Source organism: Alligator mississippiensis, chromosome 13 (genome assembly GCF_030867095.1).
Source record: "Alligator mississippiensis isolate rAllMis1 chromosome 13, rAllMis1, whole genome shotgun sequence".
NCBI lineage: Eukaryota > Metazoa > Chordata > Crocodylia > Alligatoridae > Alligator > Alligator mississippiensis.
The window spans coordinates 52,379,294-52,395,896 of NC_081836.1; the positions used below are offsets into that span (position 1 = coordinate 52,379,294).

Genomic DNA, 16,603 nt, shown 5'->3' on the forward strand with positions numbered 1-16,603 from the left:
ATTTCTTTACTGTCCGAGCCCCCAAGGTCTGGAACAGCCTGCCACCAGAGGTGGTTCAAGCACCTGCATTGAACACCTTCAAGATGAAACTGGATGCTTATCTTGCTGGGATCCAATGACCCCAGCTGACTTCCTGCCTTTGGGCAGGGGGCTGGACTCGATGATCTTCTGAGGTCCCTTCCAGCCCTTATGTCTATGAATCTATGAACTGGCCCTGATGCTCAGAAGTACTAATAAGTCTGTCCTTGGCACAGTGCAGACTTGATTTCTCCGCTTCCAGTTGGGAAGTTAACATGTCTGCAGCAGTACCACACATTGGAAGGTACCACTGTTGGGTATGAAAAGTGTAGTCTAGATGTGATCTAAGTTCCTACACTGAAAATTCACGAAATACTAACCAGTTCTACCTGTGGAGAAAATTACCAATAAATAACCTTTATTTCCCTTAGAGATATATAGTTAAGTGGGGCAAACAAACCAGCTTCATGGTATCACTTATAGGTCAGTGTAAGAACTCCTTGTCAGAAAAATGAACAGTGCTTAACTACAAAGCTGTCATCTTCCTAAAACAGACTAAGGCTAGGTACAGACATTCAAAAAGCCTGAGACAGAACTGATCTAAGTTATGTGGTTTTCTGTATGTGGCGTAGTTTAGATCAGTAGCGCACAGGACACGCATTTGCCCTTTGGTGGGGTGGGAAAATCTTAGACCAGGTTCCACCATTTAAAACCAGTCTGTGTGCCTCACTTCTGTTGTTACAGGTATAGACTGGTTTTTGATCACTTATACTGGTAAAGGTGTAATCTCTGTACCTGACCAAAATGACAGTCTTTCCCTTTAAGTAGGGATCTGAGGGGGGTTTTTTATATCTACATTCTACCTCATAAAGCTTTTATTTCAGCATAGTGTGCTGTTGGCATTGTGATCCCTGTAACCTGTGAATTATCATAATCACTTCTACCTCTGCCATACGCAGTAATATATTGAAGACTAGAACATCGGATATTTGCATTTTCACAGATGAAATGGCAATCTGCATAATAACAGTCTTCATGTACTAGAATTTGAAAAAAAGGAATTGCTACTCTTCAAGATATATAATAAACACCTCTTGCTGTCTGTGACACAGACCACCCGGGACAAGATCCATTGTGGGTTGGACAAGAATATTTCAGGCTGCAATGCCTTCAAATGTCCACGTAAGTTTTGGAAATGAATGTGTGGAAGCACTGACATAATAGACAGTGCTTGCAGTGGATAGAAGAAAAGAGAAACTTCTTCACTTTAGCTGGAGGTTGCAGCTGGGGGATAATACGTGTGAGCAGATAGTAAAAGTGAAAAGAGCACGAGAGGGCCTTTTGATCCCGTTGTCTTACCCCCATGTCACCTCCCTGTTTCCTCCTCCTGCCTTGCTACATCCCTGCTTTCCACAGAGCTCCCGTGGACTTCATCCAGTGGATGTTTGCATGCAGAGAGGACAGGAAGACCCTGCTTTTACTGTCGGAGTCTTTTCTCTTCAGGCTTTACTGGCTTTGTGCAGTAATCAGATTAAATAATTAAATTTCTTTCTGGCTTACTTCAAAAGAGCTGCTCCTCAGCTCCTGCCACAGAAAACAATCAGGAGTTCTGCATGGTGAGCTCTTTCTCACTGGGAACACGTTTCATGATCTCTTCTAAAAATATCCTCCTCCTATTTAACGTTCCAGAAGAGCCAATGTGCAAGTAACTTTATTTACTCAGAAGTCTTTTCTTCAAAAACAATTTATCAACAAATCAGAAACCTAGCAAGGCGGTCACTGGTTCCAGAAAGGAGACATTTGGAAAATACAGTCTCAATTTAGCACCCTTTGAATTTTATTACAACCATCATTACTTTAGCTCTGAGGACGAGGCTGATAGCATGGATCCACTTAGAAAGGGTGTTTATTCACCGTCACATCCTGGCGTTCCCTACGTGTCCTTAAAATATTTATTTTAAAAAGGTTATTCAAAGGAACAATTATTACTAGAGGGAGGGGAACCTTCAGGCGACCGCTTCCCGGCTTTGATAGGGGATCTTGCTTTTTCTTTCTTGTCAGGGTCCTCCAGCCCTCAAATGCAGTGATTTAAGCTGCTCAGTGCAAGCCTCTAAGATTTAAGTAACACAGCAGGTATGCGGCAACTTGGGGCAAGCACAGAAGGCAATGAAGCTCCTGGCCCCTGTAGGCACTGGAACTGGTGAGTCCCAGGAACTGGTGCGTCCCAGACAGGGGGCTAACACAAAAGGAGACTTTCTGAAGTCTGACACAAAAAGGAAGGAATGCAGATACCTGCAGAACGGTATTTCTAAATAATGCAAAGTGAATGCAACGGTAACTCTTGTTTGAGCCACCAGAGGTCAGGTAAAAGGAGGATGGTCCATCTTCAAGACGGGTACCTGGAGTGCTCTCTCCAGTTTGTTGTTAAGGCCAAGTAGGAGCTAGCTGGAATCAGTTAGTGGTGTGCCTCATTAGAGCGCTCTGCAGCGGCCCCCTGCCTCTGCTCTGTAGCTTTCCCATACGTTTGGAACAGACCTGACCCTGGTTGTAACATCGGATGCTCGTGACCCCCCTCAACATGCTTTTTTTTTTTGGCTTTCACCAGTTCTCTGGTGGTTTTCTTTGCATTCACCTTTTCTGCTACCCCTGGCTTGTCATAGTGACCCATTCCCAAGTTCTAGGATACTTCCCAGGTAACTCTTTCTGCCCTCATCTCGTTAGCTAAGGCAGGGGCTGGCAATTATTATGGCTGGAGGGCTGCTTAACAAGTTTTGGTGAGCTGTTGAGGGCTGCAAGGGTAGCCCTGCCCCTTCATAGGTGCCCCATCCTGCAGGCACCATCTTGGGACCACACATCCCCCGACCCTGCCATGCAGTCCCAGCCATGCAGCCAGGAATCGTGTCCTGCTAGAGCCAGCCCACTCCTGCCACCCCTGACCTTTGCCACCAGAAGTCCCTGCCCCGGAAGTACTCCTTTTGGAAGACAGGGTGCTGCCATGTTGAAACTGGAAAAAAGCCCAAATCATATAATAAAAAAAATCAAACATCTACTATAACTTTAATATAAATGTTATTGAAAAAAATATTTTTGTCCTGATTTATGTGTGTTTGCATAGTGTATCTCAGGGGCAGGCAATTATTTTGGGCAGAAGGCCACTTACTGAGTTTTGGCAAGCCATTGAGGGCCTCATGACAGGGAGTCAGGGGCAGTTAAATATTAATTTAAAAAAAATTTTAGGGGCCCTGCGGGCTGCATAGAATGGCCTGGCGGTCTGCATCCGGCCTGCGGGCTGCACTTTGCCCACCCCTGGTGTATCTAGAGGCAATTGCATAATAGTTCAAAATACAGCCCTACTCTTGTATATTGTGTGTGGGTGGTAAGGGGGTGTATATGAGGGGGTGTGTTTGGGGAGCATGTGTGTTTGGGAGTGTAGGGGGTGTGTGGGGTGTGGGTATGGTGGGTGGGGTAGAGTAGGATGGGGATGTGGGGGATGTGGTTGGGGTGGGGGCAGGTGCGGGGTATGTGGTTGGGGTACAGGTGGGGGGAAGGGGTGGAGTTATGGTGGGTGGGGTGGGGGTGTTTGGGGGGATGGTGGTGATAGGGAGTGTTGGAGTGTGGGAGGGGGCTGTGGGAGGTTGTGGGTATGTTTGAGGTTATGTGGGTGATGGGGTGTATGGGAGGGTGTGGATGCATGTGTGTGGGGGTGGGTGGGACATTGGAGACCCTGGAGTGTGCCAGTCCCTGGAGCTGCATGTGGTGACAGTGAGCGGGGCCAGCCCTGCCTGGCCCCATAATGCGCAGCTCCCCACATTCCCACCCTAGTCTCCAACTGCAGGTGGCAGCAGCATGCGGGGCCAGCCCCAGTGAGTCCTGCTTAATGAAGCTGGGAGTGCATGTCATGCGGCTTGGCCAGGGAGGCAGGGAGAGGGGTGGAGCTGGCCCAGCACCATAGCACAGAGCACCCCGCCATTCCCCATAACCTGCGCATAGCAGTGGGTGGGGCTGGGCTGATGGTTCCATAGCGCACAGCTCTCCCCAGAAGTGCCTCACTTGGGTGGACTGCATACGAGCTTTGTGTGATGGAGCTAAGCAGACCCTATACCGAGGCTCCATGCTCCTGCCGCCCCGCTCTGGATCCCCATCCGCAGTGGAATGGGGTCCTTTGCTCCCACCTGCCACTGCCATTCCCCCTGCTTCCACTACTGCCATTCCCCTGCTGCTTCCCTACTTTCCCTCCTGCGTTCCCACCTCTGTCACTTCCCAGCCACTGCCACACCTCCTACCCACCCACCACTGCTACTCCTACTGCCTGCCCACTGCTGCTTCCCGCCTCCCCGAGCTGGGCTGGCTCCGTGCTGTGCAGTTCCGCCTATGCAGCTGAGAACCACGTGGTGCTGGCTAGGGTGGTCTGGCTCTAGCAGGACATGGTTCCTGGCTGCATAGCTGGGACTGCATGGCATGGCATTGAGTCATCTCAGCTTGGCCTAGCCCCTGCGGTGTGGAGCGATCACCAGCGATCCTCCCCCCTACTCCCTCCACTCGTTCTTACCTGAGTTTCCACTCTCAGACAGAGAGAGGGCTGGGGAACAGCCCCATGGTCTCCAGGCCAGAAGCCTCTGCTAGGCAGAAGCTTCAGGTTGGGGGAAGCGGGTGGGCAGGGCAGGGCCAGGCAGGCCTTGGTGCTGTCGCTACCGGGTCCTGCCACCAGCTTCTCCGGCCGCTGGTGTCTCGTCAGCTTTGATAAGCAGCCACCAGCAGGTAATAATTTTCTTAAGTTTTAGAGGGGCCCCATGTGCTGGATGGAATGGCCTGGTGGGCTGGATCCGGCCTACAGGCCGTATTTTGCCCACCTCTGCGCTAAGGGAAGGGGATGTGCTGATGAAATACCAGAAGTACCATCAGAATGGTCGTTGCCTGTTCAGCTGATTCTTCACACTACTGCCATGGTTGGGTGAGGCAGAGTGAAGCTGGCCCCATGCCTGTAAGAAGGACACACTGACTAATGATGTATAATAATATTCTTTTTCCCATCTTCATGTCGCAGTTCAGTAGAAAAGGCCAGGTGAGGAAGTGGAGTGGGATGGACTAGTGGTTTTTACTGAGTTAGGTCTTACTGGGCACATCTACACGTGCAGTTAATGTGCCTAAATTTTCTGTGCAGGTCCTAATCTCCACATGGCTGGCAGGCAACTGCTCACCAAGCCAGGACAGCTCTCCCCATTCCTTATGGCCCCCTGCTACAGTTTGCTCCCAGTCAGTGTCTACATGTGCACTTCAGTGCATTTGACTAATCTACTGCACGGTAGTTGCTAGGCATGTGTAAACGGTGACAATTTACTATGCATTCGATTAGTCTAATGCACAGTAAAGCATCTTGTGTAGATGCACCCACTGAGCACCAGGGTGACAACCTAGAATGTCTGAACAGTTTTACTTTATCTGCCCATCTGAAATGGCATGTTTGATGGCCAGTTTTGAAAGATGGTTTGCATGCTGTATCTCTTGAATTACGTCCTTAAAACAAAAGCCGTGTTTTTCACAGCATTCTTTTCTATCTAGATTTAGAATCACTGATACGTTCTGAAGTGTTTTTTTCTGCAAAAGAATTTCCTTTAAAGGAAACTATGAATGTGCGGGCCGTGATCCCATAGATACCACCTTGTTAAGATTGCATCCCTCATCCTGTTTCCTGCAATACAAGAGTATAGACTTCATCCTTCACAGGGAACCAGGTAGATGCCCTCGTCGTGTTCAGAAGCAGGATAAAGACCCTAGTGAATCACAGCAAGTGACTCGTGGGTGAAGTAAATGGAGACTTTGACTGTACTTGAGGATGAAGTATGGATGTGTGTGCTGCCTACTTAATGCTTATATGAATTTTTAGTGTCACATATATGCTTATTATTACTTCCGGAACTGACATTTCTCGGTACAGTAACAAGGTTCGAAGTAGTAAATATTTTGTTGAGCTTCACGTAATGTGAGGATACAGTTTATTATATCGGATTTAGTAAGTTAGGCACATTAGCTTTCCATTAAATGGAAAGCCGTTGTTCTCCTGCTATTATGTCACGATTCGAAAGAAATTTGCTAGGTCTTGATTTGCATCTTTTTTAACCCCGCATGTTTGAAAACCATTCTTCGATGACTAATTGTAATCGACTTATTACAATTTCTAGGACACCGCATGAATGAAAAAGAAATAAGCCCACATTCTATTCATTGCTCTCCTCATTACAATTTGTGTTAAAGAAGTAGATGAAGCCCTGCCGATAGTATTGTAGTGGCTGGGAAGGTAAAGCGCGCTCCTGGTTCCTGCACTTATCTGTTTGCTCTACAAAAGGCCATTTTCATGCGGCAAACTCCTTGAGGTCACAACAAAGCCTGCTGCTATGCTGTGGTGGGTTTTGGAGCGGTCTGATTCACCCTCCCAAGGAGCTGATTAGTAGCATGCATAGTTTTTCTCTCCCAGAGGTAGAGATGAGTAGCGATTCATGCCAAATTAGTGCCTTGTTTGTTGACCTGCTAACATTTACTCTTGATGTCCTTCACCTCTGCACAAAAAAGTGGTGAGCTTTAGTTTCTGTGGTTATTTCCCTCATCAGTAAGAAATTGTTAATCTGATTGGCACTCGTTTTTTATATTTCCTCCCTAGTTGCGAGTAGTGGTAAGATCCCTATGGTCATCTTCAAAAGCTGATTTGCCACATGCGAATATCCAGCTCGCCGTTCCTAGCTGTTTGGGCAAAAGGATCTATCTTTGAGCAGAAGGGAAAATCACTAAACTTGTAAATCTTTATGGGATGTTTGGAGATGCATTTGTAATTATATTGAAAAAAGGAAGCGGCTAGTGCCTCACTTTAGCAAAGCATCTCCACTGAGGACAGTGCTTAGGCCCACACCCCAAGCTAAGACGTCATAGAAGTGCAGCCCTGAACAAGCCTGGGTCCCAGCGAGCCTGTTAGCACTTTTCTGAATAAAGGCCTGAGATTGCAATCCACGCTGCCTTCTCTCACGGCATACCTCCCACTGGGGAGAATGTGATTAAGGAATAAAAATCTGAACACTGCAAGGTTCAAAATGCTACTACAAAAATGTTGCTTTTTTTTTTTTTTTTTCCATTTTATTTTTCTTTAAGCCTCAGCTCTGTCCAGCATGTGAGGAAAGAATCAAAGGCCTTTCAACTACTACCGTACTTACTAGATAAACTGAATTTTCCTTCCTTTCTTGCTCTTTGTGGCTCTCTGCTGTAGCACTGTAGCTTTCAAACTTTTTTCATTCGCAGAACCCTAAAACATTTCAAACGGAGGTGCGGACCCCTTTGGAAATGTATTACGTGCAGGTTCAGTCTTAAATCTCCTTCAGCATCCAATTTGTTTCGGTATTTCATTTTTATTGATACTAAGGCTGAAAACCCACTTTCACGTAAGTACATGGTGGTGAACAGCATCAAGACTTCAATGGCCTTATCTGCCAGATCAGGGTGCTCCTATTTTATTTTCAACCAGAGTCGGACTAGAGGTTCCTGCTTGAATTCAAGTTTCAGTCCCCAACCACAGGATAACTTGAGTAATTGCTCTTCTTCTTCTTTAGCTATTAGACAGGAGCTAGAGTTGCAGTCTGCTACAAAGGGTTACGTATCCCTTCGTTCTCATTGACCATTTCAGTACTGGTGAAACTGAGATTTGAGCACCAGCAAACATTCCTCGAGCTTGCTTTTCACATCACAGTAGAGTGGCCAAGGTCTGGAACAGGCTCCCAAGGGAGGTGGTGCTCTCCCCTACCCTGGGGGTCTTCAAGAGGAGGTTGGATATGCATCTAGCTGGGATCATCTAGACCCAGCACTCTTTCCTGCCTATGCAGGGGGTCAGACTCGATGATCTATTGAGGCCCCTTCCGACCCTAACATCTATGAATCACTGTCTAGCATCAACTCATTTCCAGCCAAAAAGCTATCAAGGGTTTTGAGTGTGTCAGAATTGTTTTCTCTTCCTCAAGAAACCCCATATTGAAACTTCTTGATGAAAGCCATCAGGTACAGTCCCCTGAATATGCAGGAAACCATTCGCCTAGGGGTTCCTTCAGATTGCCATGGCAAGCCCTCACATTCTTGGTGGTTCTTTGCAGATGAAGATGTTAGGAAGGTAACTGCCCATGCCGGTTGCAGGCCCGCTAGTGACTAATCATTCCAGTTGCAGAGAAGCGAACCCTGCTGCAATGGTAACACGTGTATAGCTGATTGCTGCTTGATGAGGGTGTATCTTTCCTTCTACTCCTCTTCTCAGTGTTGGCTCTGCGCTGACATTCAAAGAAGGCTGTTGCCTTTTTGATTTGGAGCCTCCAGGCATCACGATCTGCAGCCTGTTTCCCACAGTTTGTGGCCACTACTGCAGCAGGCAGAAAAGGAGCACTTCAGAGTGTCCTTGAAGTGCTTGGGTGGGGTCCCTCTGTTGCATTTCCCAGTTATCAATTCCCTGTACAGCACAGCCTTTGCTGGGCGGTTCTCATCCGTCTGGGCCGTGTGGCCTGCCCACCGCAGTGGAGTCTGCAGGACAATCACCTCAGTACTGGTGGTATTGGCTCTTTGTAGCATCTTCATGTTGGTGACATAATCCTGCCACTGGGTCTTGAGAATGGTGCGGAGACAGTGCTGATGAAAAGACTCAAGGAGGTGTACATGGCATCGATATAAGACCCATGACTCAGCACCATGCAGTACGGTGGAGATAATAACAGCTCTGTACACCTTGACTTCAGTCTGTACCCGCAGGCTTTGGCTATTCCAGATCAGCTTGTAGACTCTGTCAAAGGCACTGCTAGCTTTTGAGGGTCTGTTGTCTACCTCCTGGTCGATCGTGGCATCATACGAGATGACACTTCCCAGGTAGGTGAACTGCTTGACAGCATTTAGCCCAGTTCCTTTGGTAGTCATCTTTGGTGGCACATAAGCTTGGCGTGGAGCTGGCTGATGAAAAACTTCAGTCTTCTTTAGGGTGATGGTATGTCCGAAGAGTTGTGCTGCAGTAGCAAAGCAAGTGGTCATGTGGTGCAGGTCGTGTTGGGTGTGGGCCACCAGGGCACAATCGTCTGCAAACAGATGTTCACGGATGAGCTGTTGCGAGGTCTTTGTGTGAGCCTGTAGCCATCTGAGGTTGAAGACGTTTCCGTCTGCCCAGAAGTGGATGTAAGCACCTTCCTCGCCTTCCCCAAGATTGTCTGACGCTTGTTGGTAAAGAAAATGGTGAACAGAGTAGGGGCGAGTACACAGCTTTGCTTAACTCCAGTGGAGATCAGGAAGGGACCAGAGAGGTTGCTGTTGTACTTGATTTGTCCATGCTGACTGCCACGGAGTTGCCTGACCATGGTGAGGAGTTTAGGTGGGCATCCAAGCTTCTTGAGACTCTTCCAGAGGCCATTTTGCCTTACAGTGTCAGATGCCTTAGTAAGGTCAATGAAAGTGATATACAGCTCCTTGTTCGGCTCCCGGCACTTTTCCTGCATTTTGTCTGAGCACAAATACCATGTCTGTCATGCCTCTGTTTGCTCCGAAGCCTCACATATTCATATGTATTAGATGTGCTGTGAAGATCAGCTAGTAGGTATCCCTAGACCCCACCAGACTTTTGCTGATGGCCTCCCATCAGTTTTGTAGGACCTAATTTTTCACTAAAAATATGTGCAGTTCTTATTGTTCCAAATAAAGGTTTCTCTAAGTATTGCCAATTTTCCCAATGGAAATTCCATCCAAGCAGGTATGCATGCATGCATGCTCTCTCTCACTCGCACGCTCACTCACACGCTGACACACCCACACATACACACACACATGCCTATTCCAGTTTGTAGATCGATGTTGGCGGGTGAGTGCAGGGGCTGCAGGACTCCAATGTTGACGGGTTCCCCATGAAACGGTGGCGGCAGCAGGAGGAGGCAGGGCTGCCCAGATGTGCTCCGCTTGCCGGCACTTGGGTGGCCTCTGGCTGCGGGGGGAGCCGGAGCAGCATCAGCACCAGTGGCGCTTCCCCTTCAGCCACCATCTTTACAGCCACCTTTCCTAGACCTAGCCATGCTTCGTGGACCCCCAGGGCTCTGTGGACCACAGATTGAAAACCACTGCTATAGTAGAGATAGTAGGACTTGGTACCTTTCCTCTGCCAGTCTCCGGTTCTATTTACCCTTAATGAAAGATTTGTGCATGGGTAAACCCTCCTTAGCGCAAAGCATTTGATGAGCCAGCTTGGATTCACATCAGTATGGATATATTTTAATTTCTTTTCTCTCTTATTCCTTTAATGGATTCTTTATTTTTAGAAATTTTTATTATTCCCTTATTCACATTAAAAAATAGCTATGGGGTGTTTGTTCCCTCCAAATGAATAGCTCGAAGCAAAGAAATAACATATTGGTATTTTAATTTATTTATTAAATGCATACCCAGAAAATTTAGAAATGAAACAAAAAGCAGCCTTTTTACCATTTTTCTAGCGTCTGCTGACTGTTGCATAAGCTAAATTATTTACAGTTTGATGCCTCACAAAAGAGAAGCAGATTTGGGTTATTTACTTTTCTGATAAGAAAAAAGGATTGAAGTTGCTGTGATATGCTGCTTTGTTAATTTTGTATTTGTTCCCTGGTGTATAAAAATCCTTCTAAAGCACTAACGCGAGTACTGGCAGGCTCTTTTGAAATGGTATGGAAGTTGTAAGATTAAAAAAAAAAAAACCCACATGAAAAGGTCTTAAAAATATAAGTCAGCAAGTGTTAGATAAAAATAAAAGTGCTCAGCAGTTGAGAACCTGTAGGATGCTTAATTTGTTTGCTCTCCATTTAGGAGAGGCCTCTGCACTCCATTTGGGAGTAGTCCTCATGAGCTGTGTGTTTTGGAGGATGGCAAGCTGAGTATATTGAAACAGCGTGTTTGTACAGTATAATGAAAACCACTAAAAATGACCACGCTCAAGATCTCCCCCTAATGAGGAGATTAAGACCCCCCGGGTAAGGTGGAAGAAAGAAAATCATAGCCTCGTCCTTTGCCTGGGAGGTTTCAGTCGTCGGTGTTTGCGCAGTGTTTTCAAGCGGTTCTTTCTGCCCTTTGTAGATGCCAACGACTTGTCGGACACGACGGCTCCCGTCATTGTAATCCCGCCACGGAATACCAGCGTGGTAGCAGGGAGCAGCGAAGTCATGCTGGAGTGTGTGGCCAACGCAAGGTATTGTAAAAGCAGTAGCAATAATAAAACCCCGTTTTAAGAAACCGCCTTCTGTTCGATGGGAGAAAGAGCATCCGTTTTATGTCACGGTTGCAATAAGCATAGAGCCTGCTTTTCTCCCAGCGATAAGCAATCTTGTTTGTCAAGCCGTGTGGCCAGTTTAACATACAGATTATTTCTGGGAAAATAAGGCACTAGAAATAATTGCTTTCCTACCTGTTACTCGTAGAGGAAAAGGGAGAAAAGAGAAATGTAACATTTTGCCACCAGCAAACATTGTGTTTCAGAAGTCCATGAATGTTAGGGGTTAATCCTATTCTGATTGTGTCACCAATTGCAGGTTCACAGCCTACACTTCCTTTTAACTGATTTTGGAGGACCTTCTTCCGTTTTCCTCCTACTGCATAAATACAGCAGAGGTGGCAGGGTACTGCACGTACCTGCTAGAGTTTTTCGGTGTCCAGTGGTTACTACTCAGTTGTTTGCATTAGGACGCTAACTAATTGCCAGAAGTCACTCCTATTAAAGGCACTGGAAATTTAGCCATTGCATATATTGGGAGTAGGATTGAATTGCAGGAACGTTAAAGGGTTGAGGCTCTAGATGATAAGAGGACCAATTGATTACCTCTCTCTGAAGGCGGAGATGTTCTTGATATAGTTAGTACTACCTCTGTAATTGAGTCATAATGAAAGCGCCTCCCTTGCAGCTGATTCCCTTAGTAGTTTTTATTTTTAATGTCCTTTGCTCAGACAAATCAAATCATTAGCATTTCATTTCCATTGCTATAACAATTAGCTGTGCTTGTATGTGAGTAGTTTGAAGCCGTGATACATGGCCGTTAGATCTGGATTTATTTCTAAGCAGCTAATGCTCAGTCTACCAGGGATATTGGAAGAATAAGGTGAGTTGTATGCTCTGGGTACCAGTGCAGATACCGTTATTCACTGGAATAACTGAAATGTTTTTTTTTCCCCCCTTGCAGACCTGTTGAGAAACTAAGCATTTCCTGGCAGAGAAATGGAATAATAATAACCAGCGGAATTAGTAGTTTTGGGAGACGTCTCACTATTACAAATCCGACCTCTGCTGACATTGGGATGTACTTCTGCGTGGCGGAGCTGAGAGACAGCCTTGTTGAACCAGCGAGAGCAAAAGCCTTCCTATCTATTTTGGGTAAATCTACAGAGAGTGTGTTTTATAGTAAAATCAGTCTTGGGCTTAGATACAATAGGAAATAGAATTGATATTTTAATATTTCATCGACCTTACATTTGAACCTCTCCTCAGTGAATGGGACAAAAGAGGTGAAGTGAGGTTATCTTCCAAATTAATTCAGCTCTTTTTCTCCATGAATATAAATTCATCAGGCATACTCTCTTTTTTCTTTAACTGATGTGAGTCTGAATATCCTGTGAAACTTAAATTTAATCTTGAATCAGCAGTAAAATCCTTATTGGACAGATTCCACATCTTGGCTTTAGCTGCATTAAACTCCGATTAACTCCCAGCTTGCTAACATTTCGTTTTAGGATGTCAAGTGCCTGTTTTTCTGATACAGCCTTTTAGAAGGGCTTTTGTGCATTTTTGTGCACTTTTACAAGCCCCAGCATGGGGCTAAGGATGTTCCCAGGCGCATAGCCAGGCAGATGTCACTAGTGAGGTAACAAAAGGGAGAAGAAAGCTGATTTAACAAGAGTGCTATGGGCTTTACCTCTGACGGGAAGAGAAGAATTGGAGCTTGATTTTTTTTTAAAGGAGCATTATTACATTCCAATTAAACTTTAAAATAGTTTAATCTCCCCATTAGGTATCTGGGGTATTCTCTGGTTGTCTTTTCTAATGTCGCTAATTAGCAATAGGTATTTGCAAATTCAACTTCCCCCGTCTGCCTGTGTGGCCCTTGACTAATTCATCATGGCTAGTCACGGAAGGTTTTCTGTACCCTCAGCTTGCGAGGATGCTCAGTACCACACAGGAAGCCTTGACCATCTTGTAGGATCAGGCCTTATTTCCTTCACCCCATGGCTCATGCCCTCTAACCATAGCCTCCCAGGATGGATTGGGCAGGAGGAGGCTGTGTAGCAAGTAGAGGAAGACTCCCTTTGTCCGTAGATATTTTGGATGTCAGCAAAGAGAAGAAAAAATGAAGGGCAGAATTGTGTTGTATAGTTTGATAAAAGGTTACATATCAGAAAAATAAATGCTGGTGTTGCTTTAGTCCTTTAAATACACAGCTTGGCGAGCATATGAAAAATCTTTCCTTGCATCACTATTTTATGCTATGTTAATGTTATCATGGAATTGGATTATCCCCCGTGGCACAGATATAGAAAAACTAACATCCTTTGTACCAGCAAGGGCCCTTGCCCTACAGGGGCACTGATCTGTTCCCACTATCATCCCCTTATGGGTTTTTGCCAAGGGAGGAGGATTGCAATTTCCTCCAGGCACTCCCATGCTATCAGGGACTTCAGCAAATGCCATGCGGGCTCCCCAGCTACCACAGTCATTGCTCCTCCTGGGCCAGCACTGCTCGCAATCTGGACTGTGGCAGACCCCTCGGGATGTCTCGGTGCAGAGGAGGTGGTATCCTCCATCTGGCACTGCCTCCCAGGGCTTCCCTGGCAGAAGTCAGCAGAAACCAGGGGGAAATTCAGTCCCCTGCCAGAAAAATCGCATTAATACAATTAGAAGATGTCTGTCCATGGCATGTCATATGCTGACAGGAAACAAATGAGCACTTTTGACACTCAACAAAGCTGGGTGGGAAATTTTAAATGCAAAAAGGGGCTTCTGAGTTATGATCCGGTGGTGATTCCATCGGCCTTGCTCTGATTTTTTCCAGGTGCCATGATGACTGTGGATATAGATACCTATCCTAGATAGACAGATAGATCATTTTGCTGTTATTGGCCCCCAAACTGCTTGTGTGGCTCTGAACTGATGCACATGCTGCGTCGCAGATTTGCAGATAGAAGCGAGCACGCCGCTCTTTGCATTTCCTTCAGCATACCGCAAGACTCATATACAGGCTCCCTTTCATTGAAAGTGCTTTAAGGCAGTTTGTTAGAGAAAAAGTAGCTTCTCTCTCTTCAAAGCTCAGTGCCAGTTTCAAACCACCCAGTCCCTTTCTTAGACTGTAATTTAGAGCAGACCGCATGAAGTTTGATTCCAACTTCTTTCCTTTGTAGTCGGGTTCCTTAGAATTACTACCTCCCAGCTTCTTTGCCTTTAAGGAGCAGGGACAAATTTCTTTTATTTATGATTTTGGTTGGGAGCCCTTCTTTATTCATAAGATTTTATTGTAACGAGTTTAATTTTGCCACTGTGCTGTCAGATCTTGCCTGGCTCAATGCTTAAAGCACTAAGTGTGAGAGGCTCTTAAATAGCGTTAGAATGAAGCTGAAAAACAATCATTGGGGAATCATATTAAAATAGTGATGCCTCCTTTGATTAGCAGCTTATCTACTGTCTTATTTTTAGACGTTTTATGTATTTCTTATTCGGTTTTATGGGACTGTCAGTGAACAATGTTATGAAAAGGCTCGTAGATACGAAGAAGCAGATGAAAGAAAGCAGAAACAAATTGGTTACCAATTACTTTTATTTTGTCCTGATGGAACAAGACACTTTAGTTGCAGGTGTTTACTCAGTGTGTCAGCAGTCGCTGCTACTTTTCTTTATTTATGAGTCTCTTGAACAGCAGGATGGATTCCAAACAGGAAGCTGAATCAAGGGATTAGTAGTTAATTCATGAAGAAGCGGCTCGTGTTCAACCTCAGAGCTCCAAGATGGAACAGAGCCATTGTTTAATTAGCAAGGGGAACCGCATCTGGAGGGAAGTAGAGATGAGGGCCAAAACCAGAGTCTGCTCCTCCTAATAGGATGCTCTTTTCAGAGACATTTCCCTCTTAACTTACATTATTAAACTCTGTTTTAATAGCAGTTACCCGGACACTGCTCGTGTCTGTCCATTTGTGGGCATGAAATATTTGTAGAGACACAAGCTGATTCCCGTATCCCGCCATCGACTGCACTGCTTGGTGGAGTACGGTAGACCAAACGTAGTAAGAGATCCAAGAAAAAAAAGCGTTAATAGAAAAGTTTCTTTTAAAGCTTCTCATGAAAGGTCAAATGTACCCACGGATTAAAACAACGACGAGAAACACATGAATAGTTGGATAGGAGGCAAAGACAGATGTTCCTCCTGTTACCATATAGAACAGCAAAAACCATGCAAAGAGATGCCGTCAAGAGCATTAGAAAGATTAAAGCAGTTAAAGCATCCTTAAAACACATTGTTCCCAATTAATATGGTGTGCAATGAGGAATGAACATAAAAATGCTTTATCAGAAGCCAGGGGAGTCCAATATAAGGGCCCCTCCATTACTACCCCAGCAGAATCTCCAGGAGGGATTATACAATATATCTGATTTGTATACTACAACCAAGTGTCATATTTGCACAGTCTCGTATTAGGTACTGTAATAGAGTGGTAGCCCGTGAGCGAAAAGAAAGCCTGCTAGCCTTGTGCCGCGCTGAAATTTTCCACCGAACGTGGCAAAGCTGTTCCTGACGTCTTCATATTGTTCCAGCGGAGATAAACCGAGGTGGTTCCAAGCTCTGGTTTTATGAGCTGCAATTGTAATACATTTTTTAAAGGGTAGCATGTTCTTCAGTTAGCAGAGTAGCAATTTGGGGAAGATTTGTTGCAAATTAGATCAGAACACGTTTGTTTTACCACTAACTATCAGACGATTAAGTAACTTGATGAGAGTCTGCTCATGACAAACTCATTTAGAGACAACTGATTTATAAAATAAAAACTTTATTCCAGTTCTTCCAATTCCTTTAAAACCAGTGCAAAATAGTTATTTTTGAACTGACTTATATATAGAGAATTATGAATACCAGGAGCTTGACAGCACATGGAAACAAATCCTTCCGCTGTGTGAAAATGATTGTCCTGTAAAGCCGGCTAAAATTAAAAGTAAAAACTGGACAAAATGAGAGAGAGAGAGAAACAAGCAACGATGCAAAGATATTAGAAAGGTCTTGTGGGATAAAGCTTCATGTTGGTAACCACTTGGCAAGCATAAAGGAGTAAAAGCAAGTGATGTAACAAAAGAAAATGATATGATAGAGGATTCCTCTTTCTTATGGTGCCTTTTCTACAGCTGGAAAGCATCACCAGCATTTTTTTTTCTCCCTGAGTTTTTCTATCTGAGCTGGTATACATTTGTTTCTCAGGGTCGGGGCGGTAGGGAATGAGGCGTTAGAGGGTCCTCCGCGCCTGTCTCTCTTGTGCAGACTGTATCGAATCTCAACCTGCCCCAAAGGTGTAGTGAAGTGGGTCCACAGGTTTCAGAGTA

The 16,603-nt window shown here is 45.3% G+C and overlaps 1 protein-coding gene across 3 annotated transcripts in view; it reads left to right on the forward strand.

Moving 5' to 3' along the window:
* Window positions 1–16,603, forward strand: part of SDK1 (sidekick cell adhesion molecule 1) — a 683,598-nt gene that overhangs the window by 471,787 nt on the left and 195,208 nt on the right. For all 3 annotated transcript variants that reach the window (XM_019494663.2, XM_014610818.3, XM_019494664.2), the window contains exons 6-7: window positions 11,116–11,227; window positions 12,213–12,403. In XM_019494663.2, the coding sequence (XP_019350208.2) occupies window positions 11,116–11,227; window positions 12,213–12,403 (303 nt within the window). The remainder of the gene's footprint in view (window positions 1–11,115; window positions 11,228–12,212; window positions 12,404–16,603) is intronic.